At 39.9% G+C, this 26,769-nt stretch overlaps 1 protein-coding gene across 1 annotated transcript; it reads right to left on the minus strand.

The window, feature by feature from the left end:
• Positions 1-4,756: 4,756 nt before the first annotated feature.
• On the minus strand, positions 4,757-8,199 carry LOC116385593 (alpha-2 adrenergic receptor). Its single transcript, XM_031851210.1, has one exon. It carries the CDS (start codon positions 7,927-7,929, stop codon positions 6,631-6,633), a length of 1,299 nt encoding a protein of 432 aa, XP_031707070.1. The 5' UTR covers positions 7,930-8,199; the 3' UTR covers positions 4,757-6,630.
• Between the last annotated feature and the right edge of the window lie 18,570 nt (positions 8,200-26,769).

Here is a 26,769-nt window from a genome sequence, read left to right on the forward strand (position 1 = left end):
CCCCCCCCCCCCCCCCGTGTCCTTGGGAGAGAGATCTGTGAATGGTGATCATCACTAAACTCTCAAGAGGTTGTCACTTATATCTTGTTATGACTCACGATTACAATCTAGATTCAGCCGAGGATGTCTTGAGGATGTCTTGAGGATGGAGACGATCGCTTCACTGACTCATAACTTCACAGATGCTATTGAGGCTTATTTACAGATGCTTGACATCTCCTGGAAAATGTTTCCATGTGCATAATGCTAACTGTGACACAACTATCTGAGTCTGAAGACCAGCTGCTATAATCAAACAACAAAGTGATCTGTATCTTCCAGTATGGATCATCAATGAATAAAGTCAAGAATAAAGTCTTAATTGTTTGACGTTGTAATCCATTTTAAAGGGTGTCGGCTGAATTTAGTTTAATCAATTATAACCGTATTTGTCATTCTGACAGAGTTTTGTTTTTAAACCCTTTATTACGCCTCCAAGTTAATGTTTCAAAGACTTGGGCCATGTTTCATAAAATGGAGCGATTCAGAATGTAAAAATGAATGAATATATTAACTCTTATTGTCACGCAATCCATTTCCGAGTCCAGAGCTCATTTCATCACATTTAGAGAGGCTGTGTGGTGTGGGTTATGAAACTCGTTTGCTTCATATGACACATGTTCTAATGCGCTGCTGTAGGCTGAGCAGTTAGTCATTTCACAACAGAGACTTGTGCTTGGGGATGTTTGCTTTGATAGTGATGCTGCGTAGGACTTTCTATGCAGCAGCTAACGGTACAGGTGGGACTGACGACATCGGTCCTATTTCGCTCCGTAAACAACATCTTATGATCTTAGTTGTTGCTCAGTAAGTGACCTTTATCGTGTTGGAGGTTCCTCAGCATAAATAAGCATCGTCTTGTCGGTCAACTCTCCTTACTCTAGTCACGTGATGGCACCGATGACAAGCATTAAGAATAACTATAAAGAAATCTCATTTACTTATGCAGGTCATATAGAGGCATCAGAATTCAATTGTATAACCAGTTAAATGTTCCTCACGATAACTTTAACAGCATAAGATACAACACACACATATTTATTTGATATTCCTTGTTGGCTTTACAGCATCCACGGTTACTCTCCAGTGTAAAAGCGCTAACTTTGACACATGAAATAGTGGCGTTATGAGACAATAAATGACATCTTGTTTTGTGCCCTCTCACACCCTGAACACAAGTAATTATCACCAGATTCACACCGTGCCTCAGGCTTTGAGTTTCAGGCTGTAATTCTAATTGTGAATTACATTTGATAAGGATTGGACAGTGTTGACATGTGAAATCACTCATTAGAGTATATAATTGACTTTGAACAGCTGTGACTGGTTTTGCACTAGACTCTGTGATGCAGAGGAGTCAACCCTTAGCAGTGCTGTTTGCCTTCATGTCCCCCCCCCCCCCCGAGGCTGGGTGAGCTTAGTGGAGCAAACAAAACTATAAAAGTGACTTATGGGGTGTTTTAAGAGGGCCTCCTGTTCTTCTCTATCTCAGTGCCGTTAACCTATGAACACCAGATAATAAAAACGGATGTAGAGCTCAATAACATTGTTTCAGCTACGACTTCACAGCTCAACAAGTCGATGGAACGCGTCTATAAAACTTCAACATTGTTAATTTGACACTTTTCTTGTTTTTTTTTTTTAAACGTTTTTGTGTCACTTTCTACTTATTCTACACCAGATTTTTAACAGCTTTAGTAACAGGCTACTTTAAGTTAAGAATCTACAATAACTTATGAAGCACTGTAAGAGATTAAAATACCCATAAAATCAAGTTAGCTTCCCCTCACCCAACATGCCACAACAGTAAAATGCAACTTACACATTGACGCATCACCAATAGTGATCAAAGACTCTAATATATAACAGTATAACAGTCACATGCACCATTTTTCTGCATTGAGACCTTTAAGAGTTGATATTTTGTGTAATGTAAGTACACTTTGCTAACACTTGTACCTGGGCTCTATCACCCCACGGCTGAGTCCATCCATCTATATAGCCTTTTAAAAAATAACACTCTAAATGTGTGACCTGTTTTTAAGGATGTCATTTCTTCAGCTCTGCAGTAACAAATAGACTTTAGGCGAGATGCGCAGTTGAAAAGTTAAGAGAGACGGACTAACTTATTAAATCACATGGCTGTTATTCAATGTAAACAGCACTGTGTGATGAACACAATGATTTCCATCCGCTGTACATTAAAGGGCACTGCGTATAAAAACGGATACAGAAAACCAGGGTTTTTGACGAAAAAGCTTTTCACACTTCTTTGTACCCGAGCTGTTTGGCAGGACAGCCGGCCGGCTTTCTGCTCAGACAGAGAATTGTGAGCTCAGCTGTGAGAGAGTGAGTGAACGGCGACCGAGGTCCTCTCCATCATTATGTGTGAGTTGCTGCACTGTGATGCTGTGATGTATGATTGGCTGAAGTCAACAGATGGGATAATTCATCACACACACGAAATGTAGATTTAGGTGTCATAATACTTTGATGGCTGCTCAACAAACTCGATGGCATTACATCAAATACAAGTGATGAATTATAAGCAAACATCGGCCAATGTTAGAATGTTAAGATACTAACTTTGGGTTCAGTGCTTTATCAACGTTTTAAATGGAAGAGCTCATTTTTATTATGTATCATTGTCCCACATGAAGCTCTGTGGATTATTTTGATAAAATCGTGATTTAATAATCTATATGCTGCTGTGAAAGTTGAAGACAAACCAAGAGTGCTTTTATGTATTCGTGGTTCAAAGAGTGAAAGACTTTGCAATGTGCTTTCAAAGGTGAACACTTGAATTTGGATTTAACTTTTTCTTTTTGAAGGGCTCAGCCACCAAATAGCTCTTTTGAGATGATGGCCGGCCCATATTTCCCCCACTGCCAGGGTCTGATGTCTGGCAGAAAATTGAAGGCAGCCAGGTGTGGCAGTGTCACAGAACTCTGAGGCCTTTCATCTTTCACAAAATTTGCCAGGATTGATGATGACATGAGAAAACCTCATCTGCTTTTGAGGGAAGTGTATTGAGGAGAAGAGAGGAGTGTTTACTCTCAAACAAGTGTGTCATTTTCAACAAGTGTTTCTCGAGATTGAAAAAAACACTTAATTTGCTAATTGCTCAGACTGGACCTCTTGATTTGTGATAAAATGTGCATTTAAAAGTTTAACATCTAATAATGCATGCCATCCAATGCATATATCCACATTTATGGGTTCTTTAATATAAACGTAGACTATATTGTGTTTTTTTTTGTGTACTCAAACAAAAACGGGAAAAGAAAACGCCCCTTTTTTGCTGTTCATAGTTACCGCGTAGGATCTTTTTAGCTCAGAAATAAACCAAGCGAGTCGTTCAAAGTCAAATTAAACCAACTTACATTTTTAAGAAATGCTCTCTCACTGCTGACTTTTCAAACAAAGTGCATGCTGGAGAGTTTTTCAAAGCCATAAAATCTCAGCACAATTATTGTTGAGTCATTGCTATCGATCACAAACTGCTGAGCCACTGTTTGTTTTCTGACTCCCCAAAACCGCAGTGTTTAATGTGCAGCCAAACATTTTATTTACCCTGTCCTTACCAAACCTATAACTCCTGAGAGGGACATGGGGAGAACAGCACACTTAATCTACTTCATCTTTCTTTGGCTTTGAGAAGAAAACCATTTAGCTTTGGTTATAAATTGTGCAACATTTAGCACAGTTTGAACATAAAGTGAGTAAAGTTTTCTCTTTGACAGTGAGTACAACTTTGCCTCAAGATAAAATACACAGATTGGTGACAAATATACGTTCCTTCTGTTTTCTATCAGCGGCTTTACAGTTTATTCTCCTTATTCAAACAATTAAACAGACCGCGACATTGTTTTTCTTTTTCTGGGGATATAAATCTCTGGTGGCCCCAAACAGTAGTTGGAACAACAGCAGATGGACCCGTAACACGTTACTAATCACTTTTGGATGTGCACAGCATAAAAAGTGGGAGGAAAACAACAAGAGTTTGGTGTGGGGAATTCAGTTTCACCTCAGTCCTGCCCACAGGGGCCCAGGAGAATATTAGATTATGAGGCGGCCAGATCCAACATCAAACCTGTTGTGCCGAAAGGTCACAAACACTCTGAAACAGGCATGGCCACTGCCCATTAGAGGGACTGAACCCTCGTCTTTTCCCCCATCATGGCATCCTGATTGATTTCGAAGACCAAACTCACATTGCTGAGAGTATGATATATGAAAGTGTCAATCATCCCCTGATAGAGATAAGGAGCAGTTATGTAGTTACCAATCTGCTTATGATTGTTTACATTTTCCAACAAATTAAGACAAATAACTGCACAAAGCGGTGAAACCAAATGTCGGAACTGCTGATTTGTGTTTAATTAACGTGTCAAATTTGAATGTGATGAACGGTAATTAATTTACAATTGCAGAAACCAGTGTCCAATTAATTAAAAAGTAAAGGGAAAGGCATAAATCACCGAATTAGAATGATCGACTTGTAGTTAAAGATGTTGGAGTGCTTAGTCTCTGCCTCTGTGACTGTCATCATTCATTCGACAGCCACAATATTTGATATGATTGAATCTATTGATATGCAGGACCATTAAAGGGGCTCCGTATCGCAACATCACACCAAAAGTTCACATAAGACTTCATCTTTTATTTTTGCACAACAGCAGACAGTTTAAGCAGAGGAAAAATGTGTACTGCACTTTGCAAAATGTCAACAAAAAAACAACACAAACTAAACAAACAGAGAGGTAGATTCTGGAAAAAATGTTCTTGATACTTGTTCCTTGATACACATAGTTTATGGCCACTGTGAAAGCCCTGTGAAAACATCAGCCGTCCTCAGTGCAGTCTCAAATCTTTAAGGTCCAGTCAGAGATCAGAACAAAGACTCTGTAGTGATTTAGTCAACTGTTGTGCTTTACCATTTCTCAGCTGTGGCCTGAATTACTATGATGATGCTGTGATTGCACGGATACACTCAAAGCACCCAGGTGTTGAAAAACACTGCTAATTTATTTGTCCTTCTCTCATACTATTTTCACAGCAGAGGCGCTTAAAAGAAGCTGTAAAAGCTGACACGGCCAACAACTTCATGGTAAACGGAACAAAAAAAAAGCACATTAACTTTTATCCACAAAGTTAATTTCCGAGGGTCAGACAAAATAAATCTGAGGGTTCATTTACACTTCATGACTCTCCAACAATTCCCATTTACTTGTAAAATAGATAGGCTTCTAAATTCAAAATTGTAATTAAATAATTTGAGAAGGTATAGAATCAATGTGGTTGAACTGTACATTTATTTTCAGGGGAAACAAGTGAAAAGGGCTGGAAACCATTGCTGTGTGTGTGTGTGTGTGTGTGTGTGTGTGTGTGTGTGCTGGATTATCAATCTGGGCTGAGTAGACGGCTGCTCCAATAGCTCCGGCCGTATTGTGTGTGAACTGGTTTGATGAATTAAAACCCTTTTTTTTCCACCAATATGCTGAATTAAAGCACAACACTGACATGATAAGGGACCTTATGATGGGTTGTGCTTCATCGCCTAGTTTTAAAGGAATAGACATTTTGGGAAATTGTACCTCGTACTGTAATGTAGCTGGAGACAGCAGTCCGTTAGCTCTATTCGAAGATAACAAAGCGCACTAATTAACATGTTGTATCTTTTTTTGTTTAATCCGTACAAAATCTGCGGTGTAAAAACAACAGTTTTACAAGAACATTAACTTAATGGAGTCTCCACTTGTTGCCTAGCAACTCCTTCCAACCAAGATAAGCACATCCCCTGTAAAACAACGAATTGTTGTTTTTATGCTTCGGTTTCTGTATGCATTCAACAAACTATGATATAAAGTGAGCATTAGACGTGCTGTGAGGCACATTTGGTTACCTTTTGGAGATATTCAGGCTAGCTGTTTCTACAGGTTTTCAGTCTTTATGCTAAGCTAGGCTAACTAGGTGCTGGCTCCAGCTAACATATTTACAGAGATAGTAGGGTTATATTCTCCTCTAACTCACGGCTTAATGCTCTGTCTGGAAAAGGATTCCTTGTTTCAAAATCTAGTTTTAAAACCTTCATTATTTCAGTTTTGTGTTTATGTATATGTTACATATTTCTAAATAAATATGTTACCACCAGCAAATCTGTGAACAAGTATTCTATCACAAAAATTATAGAAAAAGTGTACACATCATACAGAGTGAGTGGGAGTAACTTAGTGGGGTTAACCACGGCCCAGGAGGCCATTTTTGCTATGGGGTCTCCAAGCAGATAAATCCGGCCACGTGTATCTTTTGTGGATGTATAAAGAGCTTGATAATGATCACACACCATAAAGCATTACAGCACACATCAGTAGGAATAAAAGAAAGGGGGAGCTCACTAATCAGACCTTGTAGAGACACCCAGTAGGTGGTTGACGGTGTGCACTGCCATGACTGAATTACAACAGGACAATGAGACGAAACAGTAACGATTGGCAGGAATAGACAAAACAGGATTCTTTTTTCTTTCAAAATTCACTCTGATAAACCCTTTGAGATTGTCACGGTGGGTCCAGCGCTTTGGCTTCAGATCTAAAAGGACTTTTTCCACGACTTGCAGAGGATCTTCTGGAAGGCGCGTCTGAAGTCCCGGTTGAAGATGGTGTAGATGGCGGGGTTGAGTGAGCTGTTACAGTAGCCGATCCAGAAGAAGAATTTAAAGAGCGGGTCGGGGATCTTACAGGAGTCTCTGCACACACCGTACAGGCTGTAGCTGAAGAAAAAGGGGAACCAGCACACAACAAACACCCCCATGACCACAGCCAGGACGAATGTAAACCTCTTTTCCCTGGCTTGAGAGGCCTTCTTTCTGGCCAAGGAGCTCCGGCGACGTTTCCTCCTGGAGGTGAAGAGGTCCATTGATTTGTTACTGACTCTGGAGATGCGTGTGGGTTGTTTGGAGAGGGAGCTCTTCTTGTGGCTGGCCCTCTTGGCTGTCTTGGACTCCTCCTGCTGGGGTTTGTGACCTTTGCCCTCCGAGGAGGAGCTCTCCATGTCAGCATCCTCAGTCTGTTGTCCGACGGTGACGGTGCGTTGGCTGGGCGTCGGCGGGCACTGACAGTGACCGTTCTCCCTCTCGCCATGGAAAGGGGAGGTGGCTTTGCTCAGTCCGTTCTCAGTTTGTGTAACACCATCAGGCCTGAGATTTTTCCCCGACATGGTTCTTGTTCTGGTTTTGGCCACTTGGTATATTCTGATATACACCAGCACCATGATTAAGCACGGGGCGAAGAATGACGCGATGCTGGAGGAGAGGATGTACCAAGTGTCATCATTCAGCTCGCACTGAGGCTGAGCACTGATATTAGTGTTGTTGTCTATAGATAGGAGCGGCGGAGATGAGATGAAAGCAGATATAAGCCACACAATTACGATGATGCACTTGACGCGTTTGGGAGTCCGCTTCAGGTTGTACTCTACAGCCTGCGTAACGGACCAGTAGCGGTCCAGGCTTATTGCGCACAGATGGACAATAGACGAAGTGCAGAATAGAACATCCAAAGCCAGATAAATACCGCACCAAACATTACCAAAATACCAGTAGCCCATAAGTTCGTTCGCCAGGGAAAACGGCATCACCAGAGTGGCGACCAGGATGTCCGCGGTGGCCAGGGACACCAGAAAAAGGTTCTGTGGCGCTTTCAGCGCCCTGCTCGTCAACACCGCAATAACCACCAGAATATTCCCAACAACGGTAAAGAGAATGAGAAAACTTACAAGAGCAGCAATGCTGGCTATCGCCCCTAAAGAATATCCACTGTCCAGACTCCAGGAGGAATTCAGATGGATCACCGAGTACGCGTCCATTCCGCTGGCGTTAAACGAATCCATCCCGGCTGTGCGCGCTTTATGTATATCCCAGAGTGGCTCGATATTGGCATAAATTCACATTCAGTCCTCTAATGACCGAGGAGTCCACAAAAAAACGCGCAGCTCTTTAATTTACAAATCTGACGACATGAAGACGCGCGCATGAAAAGATTCCCACTTAGAGGACTCTTTGGAGAAGGTTGTAGCCAGTTGATCATATCTCAAGGTAACTTACTTGAAGAGAAAAAATAAATATTCTCCTCTGCGCCCTGCCATAGCCTTGTCACGCGCCTCCTGATTGTCAGGAGTTGAGTGCCGTCCAGCCTCAGCTCCCCTTCCTTCAGCATGGTGCGCTCTCGCTCCTAATGATGCCCCGTGTGTTGTTCTCATAAAACTCACCCACTGCTGCCCCGCCCCCGCCACACAGCCTTATTTTCATATTGTTGAGATACGATGAGGCCAGGGACACGACTGTATCCTAGCCCAATTATCTCAATTTCCAAATTATTCATACCAACTTTTTATTTTGGGGTTTTAAACCTAAACATTTTCAGATTTTATGGTTCAAAATGTTTTTAGTGTCTCTCCTTTCTTTTCCCCTAGACCTCAGCTCACTGAAGGTCAGTATTGCTGCCCACACAATCACGTTTTTGTAAATTAACACATGCAAGATGTATTTTTTGGGGAGTTGTGTGTGTGTGTTTAAGTATAATTAGTCTTGAAGATGAGAGAGTGAAGGAGTTGCGTTAGAGTGTGACGTGGGTGAGTAGAAGATGAGGCTTGTTGGGATTTTGGAGTTGAGCTCATCAGAAGCAGGCTGCGGGTGTAGAAGATGGATTGGACGTCCGCATTTAAATTGTAGGCTTGTTTGTCAACACATCAAATACACACACGGTCCCATAACTTTATAATAGCACTAACAGAGATGTTATAACACTGACAGCCAGCACCTTATCAACTGGTTACCATAATCCAACCTGATCTCACATAAATGATGCAACTGTGAGTCCAACCCAAACCAGGGCATTGATATATGGGGGCAAATTATTCTGTGCACGTTGGTCAGGTAAAAATATGTTTCTCATTAAAAACGCTTGTTTTTTTCTTCTTCTATAGAACAGTGATAGCCTAGGGGAGGTTTTGATAGTCATCTTTTCCAGCTACCAAACCGAAACATGCCTGTGATGGAAGTCAAGCTACCTTTCTCCACAAGCAATACAATTGAACTTCTCTACAGATTGATGCATTTCACAGAACAGAAATGTCCAAAATGTCATCTATGCTTAAAACGTGTAAAAGCTTGAGGTTAAAGAGCTACAATTTACACAATAAACAGGTACTAGCTGTAGGTAGAAGTGCATGTCCATTAAAGTGTACACATGAATAAGCCCTTTACTCTTCAATGGATGATCTTCCATGATCTCTGCACATCTCAATAAATAGCATTCATCATTTAAAGATATTTCTTTCTTTTCACGAGGCAGGGGTGATGTTGAGAAGAAAATAGAATAAATGCAATCCTTGAGAATCCAACAGAAATGTGCTTCTAAATCAAGTCAACAAATTCAAGGCTTACTTTGACATCTTGTGGTAGCTTCTTTCCTTTTTTCCACACATTATTTTTGTTCATAAAAACAGTGATGTCAATAGAGTCAGAGAAATTTACTAATATCAAAGAAAATGAGAGTTGATTTTGATATGATTGTGCAGCTTTAGTGTCTTCTTCAGCAGATCAGTGTCTCTTGCAGGGGGGAGGTGAGAGTATGAATCACTGTCTTACCTCATCCTGGTAGCTTGTCCGCCGAGTTGATCCAGTGACCTTTCAGTTACAAGGCCTGCCTCTGTCAGCTGGTCTCTTACAGCTCCCATCAGCTTCCATGACACTGCAGCAGCAGACCTTGTTGTCCCAACCCACACCAGAAAAACAAACCTGGCAGCACTTAAGATGTCTTTGGGAGAGGAGAGGAGAGGAGGGGAGAGGAGAGGAGAGGAGAGGAGGGGAGGGGAGAGGAGGGGAGGGGAGGGGAGAGGAGGGTGATAACATTGTGGTGATCTGCACAGTTTAAGATGTGTTGACTGTGCAGGAGGTGCGATGACCATCGCAGACGATTCATCTTTGTTTAAAGAGCGTAATGATGGGAACTGATGCCTCTGCTTTTAACCATAAATACTGCTCTGCTCTTAATGGCCTTGACTGTCTTGACCAAGTGACCATGGCGTCACCACAGTAGGAATCGTCTTCTTTTGTGCTTTTCGTATTTCTTTACAAGCTCAGTCTGTTGTTTCTTGAGTCTTGGGTGTAATTTCCGTTTCCTTATTTGGCTTAACTGGTTTAGATATTTGTTTTTTTTTTTTTAGACAGAAATGTCAGTGAACTGGTGCGGGGCATCAGACTTAATCATGATGCGTCACTGTACACACTATATCTTGGTTTGCTTAAAGGGGAACTCCACTGATTTTCCACATCAAAGTCTGTTTACAGGTCCTACAGCACATGCAAAAAAACATATTTTGTGGCTGCAGAGGGAGATGTGAGAAATAAACACATTGTGTGTATCCTTGAGGACTAACACATGTGTTGAATGCATTTCTTCCTCGTAAAATGTTTTTTTTCTTTACCCCCATGTTAACTTGCTAGCAGTCTCTTTTGCTGGTGCAGCATTGCGTTTCTTGTTACTGCCACCTGTAGATTAGTGTGACCTCATTGGAAGGATTGTGTATTGAGTCACCTGTGTGCCCACAAGCATATGTGCATCTTCATGCATGTGCACAAGATAAACAAAACAATTTGTTTAATAGAAAAAAAAGTGGTCAAAAACTACACTAGATTTAGGGAAGTTAAAGCATCAGCATGCTGGATGCACAGCATGCATGGAGTTGGAACGAAGCCGATAAGGTTGATGGTGGCAGCGGTGCTGAGCAGCCATGTCCAGGAGAGTTGAATGAACAAACGGTCTTTGCACAGCGCTGCTGAGGAGTGAGTGGCGTTATGTTAATTGAGCACAAAAAGCACTTGTGAGGCACGACAAGGAACTGTGAGTGGGGGGGCGGCTGTCTCGAGTGCTCAGCATGAACCCTTTTGTTGCCTGATCATTATGAGCGGCAAGCCTTACAACCTTTATTAGACATTTATTTGCGGGTAATAATTAAGAATTACATATTCAATTTACATATTTGGTGTTCGGGAAAATGTGTTTGACAATGTTAATGCCTCTGCTTCCTCCACATGCTGGAGAGAACCTTTTCACTTCGTCTGGAGCGAGATGCATCCTTCTTCCACGCGTATAGTTAAAATTTGACAAGTCATACAGTGACTTTGGCAGTTTCCCCTTCAAGCAAAGTATTGCCATTAATACAATTACTTGAGTCTTTTGAACACCTAATCACAGTTTGTTCATTTTGGGTCTGCGATTTTTATATTTGAGTCAAAAGTATGATCATTGCACACTCTGTCTCCATTTGCATTTCTCTTGTATTCAGATGGCGTTTCAACCCCTCAGGTCTTCTTCAAGATCAACAATCAAAATTGAAGCCAGAGTGTGCAACATTTTTTTTCCCCCTAGCTGCTTGTACAGTCAGTACCACTGAGTGATATAAGTAGTGTTGAAAATGGACAGCCCATTGATCAGTCACATAAAAAATGTCCCGAGTCGTTTAGGGTTTAATGGCTGTTTTTGTCACTTGTTCCCGACAGTCAAGAGAACAGTACAATCCTATTAGGGTAATTATCTTCACCAGGGGAACGTAACGCTACTGATGATGAGGCTTTGGGCAGCATTTACAAGAATTTTAAAGCCATCTTAACGAAGAGAACTATGAGTTATTATCTTGCCACGAGACGATGAAAATATCATTTTAGACCTTGTGTGGCTCCGTAGAGGTCAGATAAACCATTAGACGGAATGAGTGTGAAAGCCAATAGATAGGAATCTGTTTTAGGACAGAATGGTATGTTTTTTCTCCTTAAAACGATTGTCAATGGGAGGGATATCAAATGTATCGTCTTTATATATTGAGGTTCAAATTCTATTCTTAACCATAACCTTGGAAACGGCTGCCTAACTGTTAAGGACATGTAGGTCACCCTCATCGAATTTGATCAGACTGTTGAATCAGTTCTCTTATCGTTTGTTTTCGCTCTTATAATTCTGCTTCAGTAGAGGAATGCTGCACCTACTTATAGGTCAGAAGGTGCATGTTACTAATCCAGATCCATAGAAGTTTGTTAGCAGGATTGCAGTGAAAACTACTAACCTGATTTTCATGAAACTTTGAAACAAAGGAAGAACCCATCAATTGTTTTTTTTGTTATTATTATTTCTAGTTAGGAGTTGGAATAGGGTCTTATTAACATCTACAGTATGGTAATGATGACAACTGATAATGCCTACTTAATGAACTGACAGCATACCTTGTGGGTGTCTTAAGCCTTGTTAAAACCTGGTTAATACTTTGCACATTGCGATGAGTTAACTAGAAATAAACTGATTAATAAATGTTATTAAGTGCCTGGGGGCCACCGACACTTAAAACCTGATCTATACACATCTTTATTAAAATCAAGTATTGGTTTTCCAATATTATAATACAATAAGGTACTAGGCGTACATCTATAAAGGGTAAAACATATGTATAAAGCTGTAAATGTATTCTGTGTCGACATTTGAAAATGTTTTTGTAGATCACGATCAGTATGCGGACACAGCCGTAATGATGCCGTAAATGTTTATGAAATATGGCCCCCGGCTGCCTTGTGAGAAAATGTACTGTTCAATTAGCTGTTGACCCCCCCCCCCACAGTCATCAGTCACATTAAGTGCAGCACAACTCTTCTTCGTCATATTTCAAATAGCAGCGTGTGATGTAGAAGGCTTCCCCAGTACATATAGAATTCATCTAGTTCTCATATGGTCAGCGATACGGTGTGATATGTGCTATGTGAGGGCCATGTTTCAAAACTTCATATAAATATCTTGTCAGATGTTTTTGCACAGCCGATACAACCAGATCCTCTGATTGAAATATTTGGAATCTAAGGCAAGAATAAATTCAACCAGAACTACAATCATAAACTTTGTAACATGACCAGCTCTTACCTTCATTTTGTATAAATCAGAAAGCCCACAATTCCTCGTCACACTAGGTATGGATAATGGTATCTTCAAAAAACACTAAACGGAGCCTTTAAAAAACACAGTAACAGAATTGGACCTGGAAAAAAAATCTGCAAAAAAAGTTCCAGGCATAAGCTCTTATACAGACATACAACAATCCCTCTGGCAAATAGATTTCACAACACCACATAATCTCTGAGGAACAAGTATTTCACTTTTTCATATGTGTTGTTGTGAATACTATTCAAGATGATCAAGGAGCCGCCCGCCCAGCAGCCAATAAAACGAATAAGCGACGGGGTGATTTAATGCATCAGTGCAGGGCACTCGGCGTTGCTCTGCACTTTGATGGCTGTTTAATAAGAGCAGCGCCGTATACGTATGTGTCCCTGATGATCCAGAAATGCATTGGAGCTTGGTTCAGCGTCCACTCTCATATTAGTTTCCAGGGAAGTTTACCTTTTCCTCAGTATTAAATCTCCCTTTGAGCTTCTTACCTTGGTTCAAATAGTAAACTTCGCCCTGTGTGTCAATTGGTTTTTGGATGTTTAATTCATTTCAAACACTGTATGGAATTTGCACTACTAAAGTACAATACAAATCAATGCAGGGCCTGTATTACTCATTCTTTAGGGACTGCTTCAATTATTTTTGTTTAGCCTTTTTTTCCCAAATTTCTTGATCCCATTGTGGTTTTCTTAAACACCGTCGTGTTAAATTAGATTAACACAAACTAACACATTGAAAACATGTTGGTTTGTGGGGTTGGCCATTAATTGTGAGGCTGGAGGTTTGATCCATTTAACCTTAAATTGCTCCAGAGCCATGTGAAAAATATAAGTTGCTTTGAAAAATTCATCAATCTGTAATTACGTTGCTAATTCTTTATTTATAAAGGGGATTTATGATTTTTGTAGGTTCTCAAATGTGAGAATTTCCTGATTTCTTTGGTCTTACCTTGTAAATTGGCTGCTAATGCGTCTTGGACAGGTTTAGGATATTTTGATCACAGTCTACTTCTGTATTACTAACTAATAAAGCAATTAATGAATTAATTGAGAAAGTAATCTGCAGATTACAATTAATATTGTTGGCGTTAATCAAAATATAAGTATTGTCTTGTGGTGTGTCAGTGCCCCGGGTCATCCATTGCTTTAAACTGGATGCAAACAGCCGGCTAAGAGCGCGCTGATAGAAGTTATGTTGCAGATTTTAGAAAGGCTGCAGCTCTCAGGATGAGCTGTATGTGAGTGAGAATGGACTCGGGGAAGATTGTGAGGAGACGAATGGAGGGTTTGGTAAATGGAGTACAGCAGCTGTTACTTTTGGCTTGATCAATAATGATGGAGGGATCTTGTCAGGGAGCAGGATTTCCCAGGGAAGAGGAGCAGCTCCTCACTACGTCCAGTGTCCAAACCCGGCAGAAATACCGCAGAGAATCATACACTTTGCGACGAGTATAGACTCAATCACACTACATGCAAATTTTGAAGGCGTTTCAACTGACTCTCTGCTTCATTAAGATTCCTCACAAAGCAGCGCTTTACGGTTTCTGCCCTTCATTTGTTCTTCATAATAGAATCGCCTAATTTTCCATCATGGTGATTCTGGCAGAGCTGCATGACTAAATAAAATGAGCACTTCCATCCTCATTAGCAGCTAATCTTTCACTCACTAAGAGAGGGAAGTACCAGCCTTTCAGTTCCCTTCACCTGCAGCTTGCTCAGTCTAAAACAACGTCGGTCACGGAGTCTTTTAAGATTGATGTATTGTCAGATGCTCATCCCGCCCGAGGTCGATGCGAGGCATTGATATCTTCAATTTAAGTGTCTGTCAATCAAATGATTGATTGTTTTAGCTCTAATTTTAACACATAAACGGTTTCTTAGGTGAGTTTTCAAAGACGCAGCTTTGATTTTAGAGGTTGATTCTCTTCTTGTTGTATACAGTTTGACTGTAAATTGATTTTCAGGTTACTTACTAATTCGTTGTTGAGTTCTTCTTCATGAAAACATTTAGAATTAGTTTATTAACTTCTCATCGTTCACTTCTAAAACCTTACTGAATACTGAAGGCATGCACCATCTAGCATGAGCATGTTAATAGTTATATCAAGTTAAGCTTTGTTTAACCATAATGACAGAAATAGTAGATTACAGTATCAGACAAAATCAATATTTGACTGTGACATTGAGCCTCACGATATGTAAATCCCTGCGATGTGTTTGCTTAGATAATAAGATTTACATAATAGGATTCATTAACTAGTCGGTGTTCTTGACTTTGGCTAAACAAGTGTACACAATGTGTTAATAATCATGCCCTGGGCATGCATATCACGTTGAACCGCTCAGCTTGACCGCGTGTGTGTGACTGCCGCCTGCTTTGTTCTGACACGTTTCAAAGGTGTCTTGTTTGGATGCACATCGCCTAATAGCCGTTTGTGCTCTCCATCTCCATTCCCATTGTATTTAAAGTAGTTCAAGCTGTTTAAGCTTTGATAAATTTCCGAGTTGTTATTTTTTCTTTTCTATTTTTTCGTTTTTCTTTCCATGGTGGTTATTCGAGAGATTAAGCCGACCATGATCATCTGTGTATTATGCATGTCTTTTCTAATTCAATCAAACGGATTCAAATTGTCCTTTTCGCACAAGTGTGAGTCACGGTGTGTGAGTCACGGTGTGTGAGTAATGCAGTGAATGAAGGCGCTTAGGGGACTCTTGGTGCATCAGTTTTCATGTATTCTTTCTGCATCTTCGCTGCTACTTTGCTCCATTACATGTTCACTGCACACTGACCTTCAGAATGTGATATTTTTAAATATTTTAATTTCATTTTTAAAGCAAGTATCGTCTCTCCTTAAGTGTCCTTGAGCGACATCTTGCTGCGATGTTCTCTTTTTAAAGTCGATAAGTTATTACATTATCATCATCTCTTATTTGGGCATTAATAAGGCATTCCATTATTATTATTAATTATTAATCAAATATTATACTCTACATACACAGCAGTATGTTAGCAACTGTAAGCCAAAATGAGGAGCTTATGCTTTCATATCTACCTTTTTCATATCTTCCTAAGAAATAATAAGTAAGACGCCATGAATAATTAATCAGTCACAGATTTTTTTTGATTTTTTTTTTGCTATCTTAGAGAGACACTTACCATATGCTGCGTCTGCTTTGCCTTCATGACCTTGTGAAGCGTTCATGTCACTCATCTTAAGCTGCGCTCAGCATGGGAGCGGAGCAGAAGATAAAATGTGCTCATTGAATAGCTGTCTGTGTGAAACAATAAGCAAAGACAATGGCAATGTGGATTCACTGCAGTACAAATATCCACTCTGCGAGTCATTTCACTTTCTATTTCGTATCGTTTCTATGTTGTTACTGACTATTTTTAAGACATTAACACCCAAAACAATGTGTTTGCTTATATCTTACCCTCAGCTCTGAGATGCGTTTTAGCAATGTCATACTAGCTGACACTTTCAAATGCCCCACAATATTCACCAGTGTTGTGTTAACTGTTAAACTCTTACAGTCCTGCAGGCCGATATCTGTGATTGTTCAGGACCATTCAATTTTTACGTCATCGGGCACCGTTCACTGTGAACCTTGACCGGACCTGCGGACTTTAACGTCACTGACGGCTTCAACGTCAGAGTGCTACATCATTTCAAACCATTTGGGCATGAAATGGGATCCAAACAACATCAACTCATGTTATCGTCCTCAGATTATCTAAGAGTGACGCAAAGCGGAGAGATGGGCTAGAGATGGGCTAGAGATGGGCTAGAGATGGGCTAGAGATGGGCTAGAGATGGGATAGAGATGGGCTAGAGATGGGCTAGAGATGGGCTAGAGATGGGATAGAGATGGGCTAGAGATGGGCTAGAGATGGGCTAGAGATGGGCTAGAGATGGGATAGAGATGGGCTAGAGATGGGATAGAGATGGGCTAGAGATGGGATAGAGATGGTGCGAGTGCAGTTCAGCATGTGGTCGGATGGTTTTCACGTGGCTCATCTGAAAAACAGCAGGAGTTGGTTGTAGTGATAATGGTGTTTTTATAAATACACGTTTAGGTGTAAATTGGACACACACATATAGCTGTTATCTTTACACCAAATGTGTAAAAAAAAATTAAAAAAATTAAAATTAGCTTGTCTGACTAACTAGTAGAGTTGCCAACCTTCTTACTACCAAATAAGGGACAAAAGCTTCTGTCCGGTGCACAGTGCCAAGGCGTATGGTGTTGTGTGAACAGTGTACATTCTTATTCTTATTCAATTATAAAGGCATAAAATATGTATATTCCATTTAGTCTATAGATTTACTGAAACTAATACATGAAGTGAATAAACCTCAGAATAAATGATCAAAATAACCACAATTTAGGCTTTCATCGTGTCACCACTGACGCGCCTCACTCTGCTTCCCAGTGTATGTTGTAGCTGCAGTCTTTTCTTATTTGCAGGTTAATCCTTATTTTCACAAACCAAACAACACCAGACATAAACAAAATATACTAAAAAATGAAATGCCTGCTTTGAATACATTGATTTCAGTTGCTGCTATCTAGTGCATGCATTAACACGTTCTTTGGATTGTGTCTTTATAGACATTGCCCACAGAGTGGAGGAAATAGAGTTGCAGGCAATGATTCATCTGATCACGTTAAATTCTTGCATGTGTCTACTGCAGTTAAATATCTATTAATTGATTAGGTCCCAGAGATTCTGGCACTGCAGATCCACAATATAGATTAAGACACACTAGGAGCACACTGGGATGTCCCTCCGTTCACAGCAGATAACAGATCCAGATTAATATTAATGCGCTCGTCGATGTTAATGGGCTGACAGTGCTGGCTTGAAACACTCTGCACACTTCAGAGGGTGAGTTTTGTCAGCACTTTAAAAGTTGCTCTGTGTCTGCAAAAACAAGATGTTTGGTGATTTCAGAAAGAAGGTTAATGACTCAAAGTTCAAGGTTGTCTCCTGAGAGGGACAATAATTATGGATTAAATGCATTTCTGCATAAACAAAAAAGTGTTGTACCCTGACATTATTCTTTCACTGTGGGCAGGAACAGAGGGGAAAAGCAAACAAGGCTGACTGCTTTTGTAGCAACACTTATCAGTTCATTGAGCTGTGATGCAGCTCAGCGATGCCACACATCAGTGGATCATCTGAGCAAATGTCGTCTGACACTGCGTGAAACTTAAATAATGAATCACTGCCATCCCTCTGATCTCTCCACAACTCTGTCCGTTCTCTCGCAGTAAGCCCTTCATTTGAATCACTTCAGCCAGCAGAGGGGGAAAAAAAGCACACGTGAGAGCGGACGTGCTTCGCTGTCATTCCCGAAAAGGCATCAAGAGGCGCTCCACAAATTGAATTCCACTCCCGACAATAGCTCATTGTGATAACAATAAAACACTCAGAAAGTGAAGGTTAATAGATCTTTTACTCAGTTGCCTGCAGCGTCTGCTCCTGTGCAGTGGCCTTCAGCTATATTAGAGTTTGATTGCTAATTTACCAGAGTATAATCTGTTTAATTAAGGGTCTTTTAACTTATTTAGAGACTTGTCATGAATCATTTTTATTAGTTACATCAACAACCAAAAGGATGAGAAACATTATCCTGGTTGTTGAGATGTTTCAGTCCGGACCAAAGTGCAGCAACAGACACACACCTATTCTAGTCATCTGATGGTTCTCTCCGTGTAATAGTTTAATATCAAGTTGTTCTGCAGCCACACACGTGTTTTGTGGGTATTATTTGTCGTCATTTGTGTTCGTGTTCAGTGAAAATGAAGCTGAGTTAATTGTGTTAGTGGGTACACTCTGTTTGAACATCATCCCCTCAAGGCTGCACTGTGCTATCAGACACATGCTCATTCAAAAAGGGCAATGATCTGTTTGATGTTTGACGTTTGAGACGACTCAGCATTTACCTTCACTGCCAAGTCAAGTGTATAACCTGAATGAACATACTGTAGAATAAGAAAATTACATTAAATGCAATTGAAGGCTGGACTTGAGTTTCATCGTAAGCTGTGAGGAAAGGGGCTCATCAGTTCTACATCCATCTTGTCGTAAAAACTCCTTGATAACAAATTTATTCCACATGCATCAGGCCTGATAAGAGACGCACTCGGTTGATTATTAGTTGATTAGGCGTGTTCGTGGGGCACATTGTGCACAGAACGCATTTCATCTTCAGTGAATTTAATTAAAACCAAAGATTACAGTGTTGAGCCTGAAAAGTTTGAAGATGAAATCCTCTAAATTATTTTCTGTGCACACATCGTGTGAGTCTCGGCTTTAATCGCCCCAAACAACATGTAATTGCGCGTTGTGGGCCGTTCATGCAGGCAGAAATGCCACGAGTTCTAAACGTGTGCCCTTTGTGACACCACCAAAATGCTTTAAAGCTTCAAAGCATTTTCTAGGCAGAGTCCTTAATACAAGGAGACAAGGAGGACAAGGGATAGGTAGGGAGTGCATAAGAGGTTAAAGTACTTCCTCTCCTTCAGCCAATCAAGTGCGGATAAATGTCAAGTCGTGGAAAGGCCAGGCTTAGAAATGAAGATATGTTGACTCCCTGAAATGTCAGCTGATATTCCTGTAAAGCAAATTCAGAATTCCTACCGTACATAACCTCTGCTGACGTGGTTCTCGATGGAAATCTTTCCTAAATGCATACATACTCTTAAACACTAAGTATATGACAAAAATGGTAATTGACTTAGACTCCCCACTAAGAAATGAAAGGTTTTCTAAAGCCTTTTAGACATGAGCAGATATGTATTGCTGTGGGACCACAAGCTTTCTCCTCTACCTCTGCAAACTTCTAAAAAGAGTTGTTGGTCTCACTTTGCTGCCGCAGCTCATTAGAAGTTACTAGTACTTTTATGAAAATTGATCCTCGTACCTTTTATGTTATTGTCCGTGCAAGTTGAGTCAAGTTCTCCCATGTGGTATGGAGGATGAGCTGTGATTGCAAATCATAAAGAATATTCTGCTCATGGGAAGAAGACAAACAAGTTCATTTGTGTATTTCAAATGTGTCACACTGTCTAATACATTTATTTAATTGAATCAAGTACCCAACTCCTTCAACAAAATGGCAAAAATGTATAAAATGACTTGTCTTGTAAAAAGTACCGTAACCTCTGACGAATACATTTGTTTCTGCTTCACAATGAAAGCCGCCTTGTGTTTCACCTGCTGAATGCAAAGTAAATCAAAAATGTGGTTTGATTTCATGAAAATCTTTCCGGATTATAAATTGAATAGTCAGTTTTATATTGTAAAGTTAACTCGCCTAAAATTAAATGAGGTTCTAGCAGAAAGGTTGTTGGTGTGGACATTTCTTCAAATGGGAGTTTCCTGCTGATAGTGAGATATAGTGGTAGTTCTGAAAGTAAGAATTTTGAGTAATTTTGTGTTATACAAAAAATTAATACAAGAAAACCACCCAACACTACTCGATATCGATTAGCTTTCCAATACCTCAAACTTTTTTTTGGCAGCTGCTTCAGCCGTCAGATTCATGCGTTTTTTCCCTCCCTGGTGCAAACAGTTAAACTTAAAGTGCTAAACCATGTTTGAGCAAAGATAAGTCACACCACTAAGCCTGCGGATCAACCGTCAAAAGCTTTTCTTGCTCTCTTGCAGAAGGGACAAGCGTCCTTCCGCTTTGGTGTTCTTGGATGGGGGTCGCCTCTATCTTTCTCAAAAACGATTAAAAACATCAGAAGTTTCTGACTGATGTGTTTAGGAGCTCCCACAATAGTTTCCAGAACTTTTCCACTTCTCGTGCTATAGTTACAGAGCCTAGACTTCTGATATAGGCTTACCAATGCTGCAAGCCTGAGGTTTTGATAATGAAATATCTACCTCATTTTGTTTATTCTTTAAAAACTGAGTTTGAATATACCCATTGATAGTATGAATCTAAATTACAACATTTTCTTCTCAATGTTTGATCCCACAAATTGTCCAAAACCACACAAATACCACCAAAATGCAAAATCGTCCTCATAAACCAACGGTGCCACATTCTGATTCCTGACACTCGGCATCAAAGCATTAACCAACTCCTTCAAAGCATATTCAGCATTTTCCCTGATGTTCCCAGTCTTGCTGCTTTTATGTTTGCCTCAAGGACTCTTGGGAGATGTGTCGGGCTAAAAGAAGGTCAAAGATCACTCTTTGAAGAGTTGCCGCACTAGCTCCTGTCGGTGGTCGCCCCTCCAAGCTGCCATGCTGATTGTCGCCTTGAAAGCTCTCCTGCTGTTTCGCGGTTATCACTGTTCCTGCTGAACAAAGGACGATCAAAGCATGAATCATTTGCAACCTGCACACATGGGAACTAACGAGCACTGAAGTACGACTCATTTATTCAGGGGTTGAATGTAATAGTTGTCTTTTCCTAATCAGTGTTTGACGCTTGTTCAAAATGTTGAAAACAAGTTGGTTTTTTTGACCACAATCTTTCACCTTATCAAGTAGATTTAGTTGGATGAACTTTACCAACAACCCAGTGATGTGGCAGATCAGAGGATATGAACAGTTTTTGTCGATGTCTTTCTTGTCATATTTGAGGGCAATTATAAACAACCCATTTAGTTGTTTAAGTATGAGGACTTAAACCAGCTGTTTGTGAATTTACTTCATCCACATCTCAAACCATATTGCTATCATAGGCATGGCAGTAATCATATAAGTTTATGACAAACTTGCAGTGTTCTAACCCAATAAACTAAATGTATACACTGTAGTTTGAAGGGTGCTGATGCAGTGTAAGCATAGAGAATGAAGCTTTGATGTGTAACCACTGCTACGCCTTCTTCAGGTGAAAGAAGGTGCCGACTTGATGCCAACATTATTCACATTGAAAACCAGAGTTGGTAACTGGTGAATATGATTATTAATGGAACACCCTGATGTTCTCTGTATTGTTAATTTGCTTTGGGTTGTGGCTCAAAGGATAACGAGTATTAAAAAAATGTAATAATAGTTGTGTTTTTCTGTACTGGAAGGACGGAGTTCAGATAAACACATCCAATAAAAAACGTCGGGCCCATAGCATGAAGAAACTGCTCTCACATTTATTAATTTATAATTAGCTATATATTAATGATTAACATCATTTTGAGAGGAAAGTCTGACTTGGAGGACATATTTTTGACTAAAAGATCTAACGATTCTTGAGAAGGGATATTAACTGATAATCAGATTGAAAATTGCATCGTTAAAAGATAAACAGCAGCACATCTTTGGTTGATTAAACACTGACTCAGTGTCCGACCTGACATCACAATTAAATGTAAGATGTGTGTAAAAGTGGAAGTTATAATGAAGAGTTTATCTCAAAATACAGTGGGTACGGAAAGTATTCAGACCCCTTTAAATTTTTCATGGATGGTGAACGTTGGTGGACAGCCATTTTCAGGTCTCTCCAGAGATGCTCAATTGGGTTTAGGTCAGGGCTCTGGCTGGGCCAGTCAAGAATGGTCACAGAGATGTTCCGAAGCCACTCCTTTGTTATTTTAGCTGTGTGCTTAGGGTCATTGTCTTGTTGGAAGGTGAACCTTCGGCCCAGTCTGAGGTCCAGAGCACTCTGGAAGAGGTTTTCTTCCAGGATATCTCTGTACTTGGCCACATTCATCTTTCCTTCAATTGCAACCAGTCGTCCTGTCCCTGCAGCTGAAAAACACCCCCATAGCATGATGCTGCCACCACCATGTTTCACTGTTGGGATTGTATTGGGCAGGTGATGAGCAGTGCCTGGTTTTCTCCACACATACCGCTTAGAATTAACGCCAAAAAGTTCAATCTTGGTCTCATCAGACCAGAGAATCTTATTTCTCATAGTCTGGGAGTCCATGTGTTTTTTGGCAAACTCTATGCGGGCTTTCATATGTCTTGCACTGAGGAGAGGCTTCCGTCGGGCCACTCTGCCATAAAGCCCCGACTGGTGGAGAGCTGCAGTGATAGTTGACTTTGTGGAACTTTCTCCCATCTCCCTACTGCATCTCTGGAGCTCAGCCACAGTGATCTTTGGGTTCTTCTTTACCTCTCTCACCAAGGCTCTTCTTCCACGATTGCTCAGTTTGGCTGGACGGCCAGGTCTAGGAAGAGTTCTGGTCGTCCCAAACTTCTTCCATTTAAGGATTATGGAGGCCACTGTGCTCTTAGGAACCTTGAGTGCTGCAGAAATTCTTTTGTAACCTTGGCCAGATCTGTGCCTTGCCACAATTCTGTCTCTGAGCTCCTTGGGCAGTTCCTTCGACCTCGTGATTCTCATTTGCTCTGACATGCACTGTGAGCTGTAAGGTCTTATATAGACAGGTGTGTGCCTTTCCTAATCAAGTCCAATCGGTTTAATTAAACACAGCTGGACTCCAATGAAGGAGTAGAACCATCTCAAGGAGGATCAGAAGAAATGGACAGCATGTGAGTTAAATATGAGTGTCACAGCAAAGGGTCTGAATACTTATGACCATGTGATATTTCAGTTTTTCTTTTTTAATAAATTTGCAAAAATTTCTACATTTCTGTTTTTTTCTGTCAAGATGGGGTGCTGAGTGTACATTAATGAGAAATAAAATTAACTTTTTTGATTTTAGCAAATGGCTGCAATGAAACAAAGAGTGACAAATTTAAAGGGGTCTGAATACTTTCCGTACCCACTGTATTTCAGTGTATAATAGTTTTTTTTACACAACTAATGATGGGCTCAATAATTTAGAAAAAAAAAACATTAAATTAGTGCATAAGTGCTGTATTTCAAATTTTGCTTTTTTGCACAACAATTTATAATATATATATATATATATATATATATATATATATATTAACTTAATTGTTAATATACTGTCATTCAAAAAGCAAACATCTATAGTTTTTTCCTATAATATTTAGTTGTAAGCCTTGCGGTTGTAGCTTTTGGTGTTTTGGGTTTATATAGCAATCAACATTTTCCTATATGAATATAAAAAAAACCTTCTATGAGCAATATTAACCTCATGTCATGGGCTAATAACAAATATTCCCGTATCTTTGACATGTTTGAAATTGCCTCTTGGACAGAACCCTGCAATTGATGATGAGGTAAAAAATAATCAGGTTGGATAACAATGAGGCAGAACATGTACAACATTTCCAAAAAATCTATTCACGGGCTTTGGTTTCCAGATACAATGTAGTGCAGATCACTGATACAACCTCTCATCCCAAAAATGGAAAAAATAATTACTGCCCACTGTTGGAAATGGCTCCTGCTTGCTGTTGACAGATTGCTTGAATCTGTCAGCATCAAGGTTACTGAGAGGCCCGTACAAACCAGGTCGCCCCTTTTAGATTACAGAAGTACAGTCTGCTTTCTGGTGATGGTTTCCTGGCCCAGAGTGGGGACAGCCGTATCGATTCTGTCCCCCTCTTCAATCCATTATCAAGCCTCTATCAGGACAGCCAGGAAGCCTGGTGTCTTAATTACGCTGCTAAGTCTGGTAATTGCTTCACAATGACTTTGCCTTTCCTTATATTATTTTTGACAAGACACTTCTCATAGCTCAGGGTATTTCCCTGGAGAGTATTACCAAATCAAAAGTCTAAGTGTCTGAGTGTGACCGAGCCTCCTGATTATAGCTTATGGTCTTTCGTGGAAAAGCATTTTTATTTATTTGGAGCTTTATTTATTACCGGAAGAAAATCTATAAAAAAAAATCAGTCGGTTAAATACAGTGAAGTATTATAGTTCAACATTTAGTTTGCTTTATTTCCAAGAGTAAGACGAGAAGATTGATTAGTTAGCATGGCTCTCTCCAAAGTTAGAAAAAAACTGACGACCAGCACCTATAATTCTTATTAATTAACACAATATATATTTTGTTTGTAGCTATACATTTTTTTTTTTTTTTATCATCAGATTTCTTCTGCCAGTCTTTTTCTGGACACCCCACATATTGTGATTCCTATATGAAAAAGCAACTTATAGGCTATTCAATGAATACTGTAGTTTATCTAAAGTACATGTAGAATAGCTAGCAAGAACATTACCACAGCACAGAAGTACTTTGGTGAGAGCTCAGTTTTCCCCTTGCTTCCAGTCTTTATGCTAAGCTAACCTAGCCACATCCAGGCTCTCTAGCTTTATACTTGTCTTGGAAAACAGCCTATAGCACTTTGTTACTGATGACATATCACAGGTTGAAATAAAGAAAACACACAGTTTATATCCTTTGCAATGCTGCCATTAAAAAATTACAATGACATAACAATCAATTCTGGTGTCAATAGACACTCGATAGTTATATTTCATAGAAATATTGACCCCATTTATGAATCTACAGCTCTGAGTCTGCAGTGAATGCTAATCAATACAGACTATGACTGTGGTGTTGGTCCTCTTCTTTTACTATCACAGTACATCAATATGCCTACTGTAAGGGAACACCCATTATCTTTAATCAACATGCCATGTCGATATCCTTTATCAAACCCTGCATCAAAACATGTTTGGTCTAATTATTCATGAGAGCGTTCATTACAGACTGTTAGAGGTGCCGTCTCTTTGCGTAGGTCCATCATTCAAATCTGTTTGTTTGAGCTGGCATGCTGTGACAATTCCCACTCATCCTCTCTTGTGTGAAAGTGAAAACAAAATGGAGAAAAGACGAGTGGTTTTTAAAGCACTGCAATTTAAATCGATTGTTATTGAAAAGAAAAGAAAAAAAGCAGCACTGAGCTCCCGATGCATCGCGCTCGTCAATTGATTTGACAAAACACTTGAGTTTATTTCACTTTCTCTTTATATTTTACTCTACGCTTCAAAGACATAAAATGAACCAGCAATCCTTTAAAAGAAAATGTCAAATCGACCTTTCACTCCATTAACTTGTCCATTATTTCCAACTCTGATAGGAAATGACGCACGTTCGCATTTGAGATTGAATAAAGTCACACTGAAGCAATGCCTGGACTGACAAAAAAAGCCATAACCTTGGCCTATTCTTGCTATTTTTATAACTGCATTAATACTGTTGTAAAATGTATTTTCAATGTCAAGGAAAAGCCTTGGGCATACAAACAATTTAGCAAAAATAAAATGCCAGCGACAGATCTCTTGTGTATTGTTTTTAGTATGTAGTTGTTAAATTACATCTGCTCAACGTTTGTACTTTAGTCACATTATTCAATAGTTAACACCATAGACTAGTTTATTATTTATATACTGACACATATGAAACTGTGATGTTGAGCAGTTTAACTTATTTTCAAGGTGTTTTTCGCTGGTTCTTCTGAACAGTTTTTTAAATGACACCATAGACATTTGTGATTTATCAGTTGGATATCTAACAGCCATTGGACAGTTAGCTTAGCTTAGCATAAAGACTAGAACGGACAACAGCTTGCCTGGCACTCTCCAAAGTTCAAACATCTGCCTGTACCAGCGCCTCTGAAGCTCAGTAGTGAGCACATTGTATCTTGTTCATTTAACTTTACCGTTGTACAGTGCCAGGCTAGTGGTTTCTCTCCGCTATGAGTTTTCATGCTATGCTAAGCTAGCCATCTCCTGGCTGTAGCTTCATATTTACCATCAGACATGAGAGTGGTATCTATCTTTTCATCTACCTCCTGGCAGGAAAGCTAATAAGTGTATTTCCCAAAATGACAGACGAATAAAATGTTTGCAGATTATCCCCAAGCATCTTAAAAGAAACTCTGGTGA

Source organism: Anarrhichthys ocellatus, unplaced genomic scaffold (genome assembly GCF_004355925.1).
Source record: "Anarrhichthys ocellatus isolate YVR2014 unplaced genomic scaffold, GSC_Weel_1.0 scaffold11, whole genome shotgun sequence".
In the NCBI taxonomy this organism is placed as follows: domain Eukaryota; kingdom Metazoa; phylum Chordata; class Actinopteri; order Perciformes; family Anarhichadidae; genus Anarrhichthys; species Anarrhichthys ocellatus.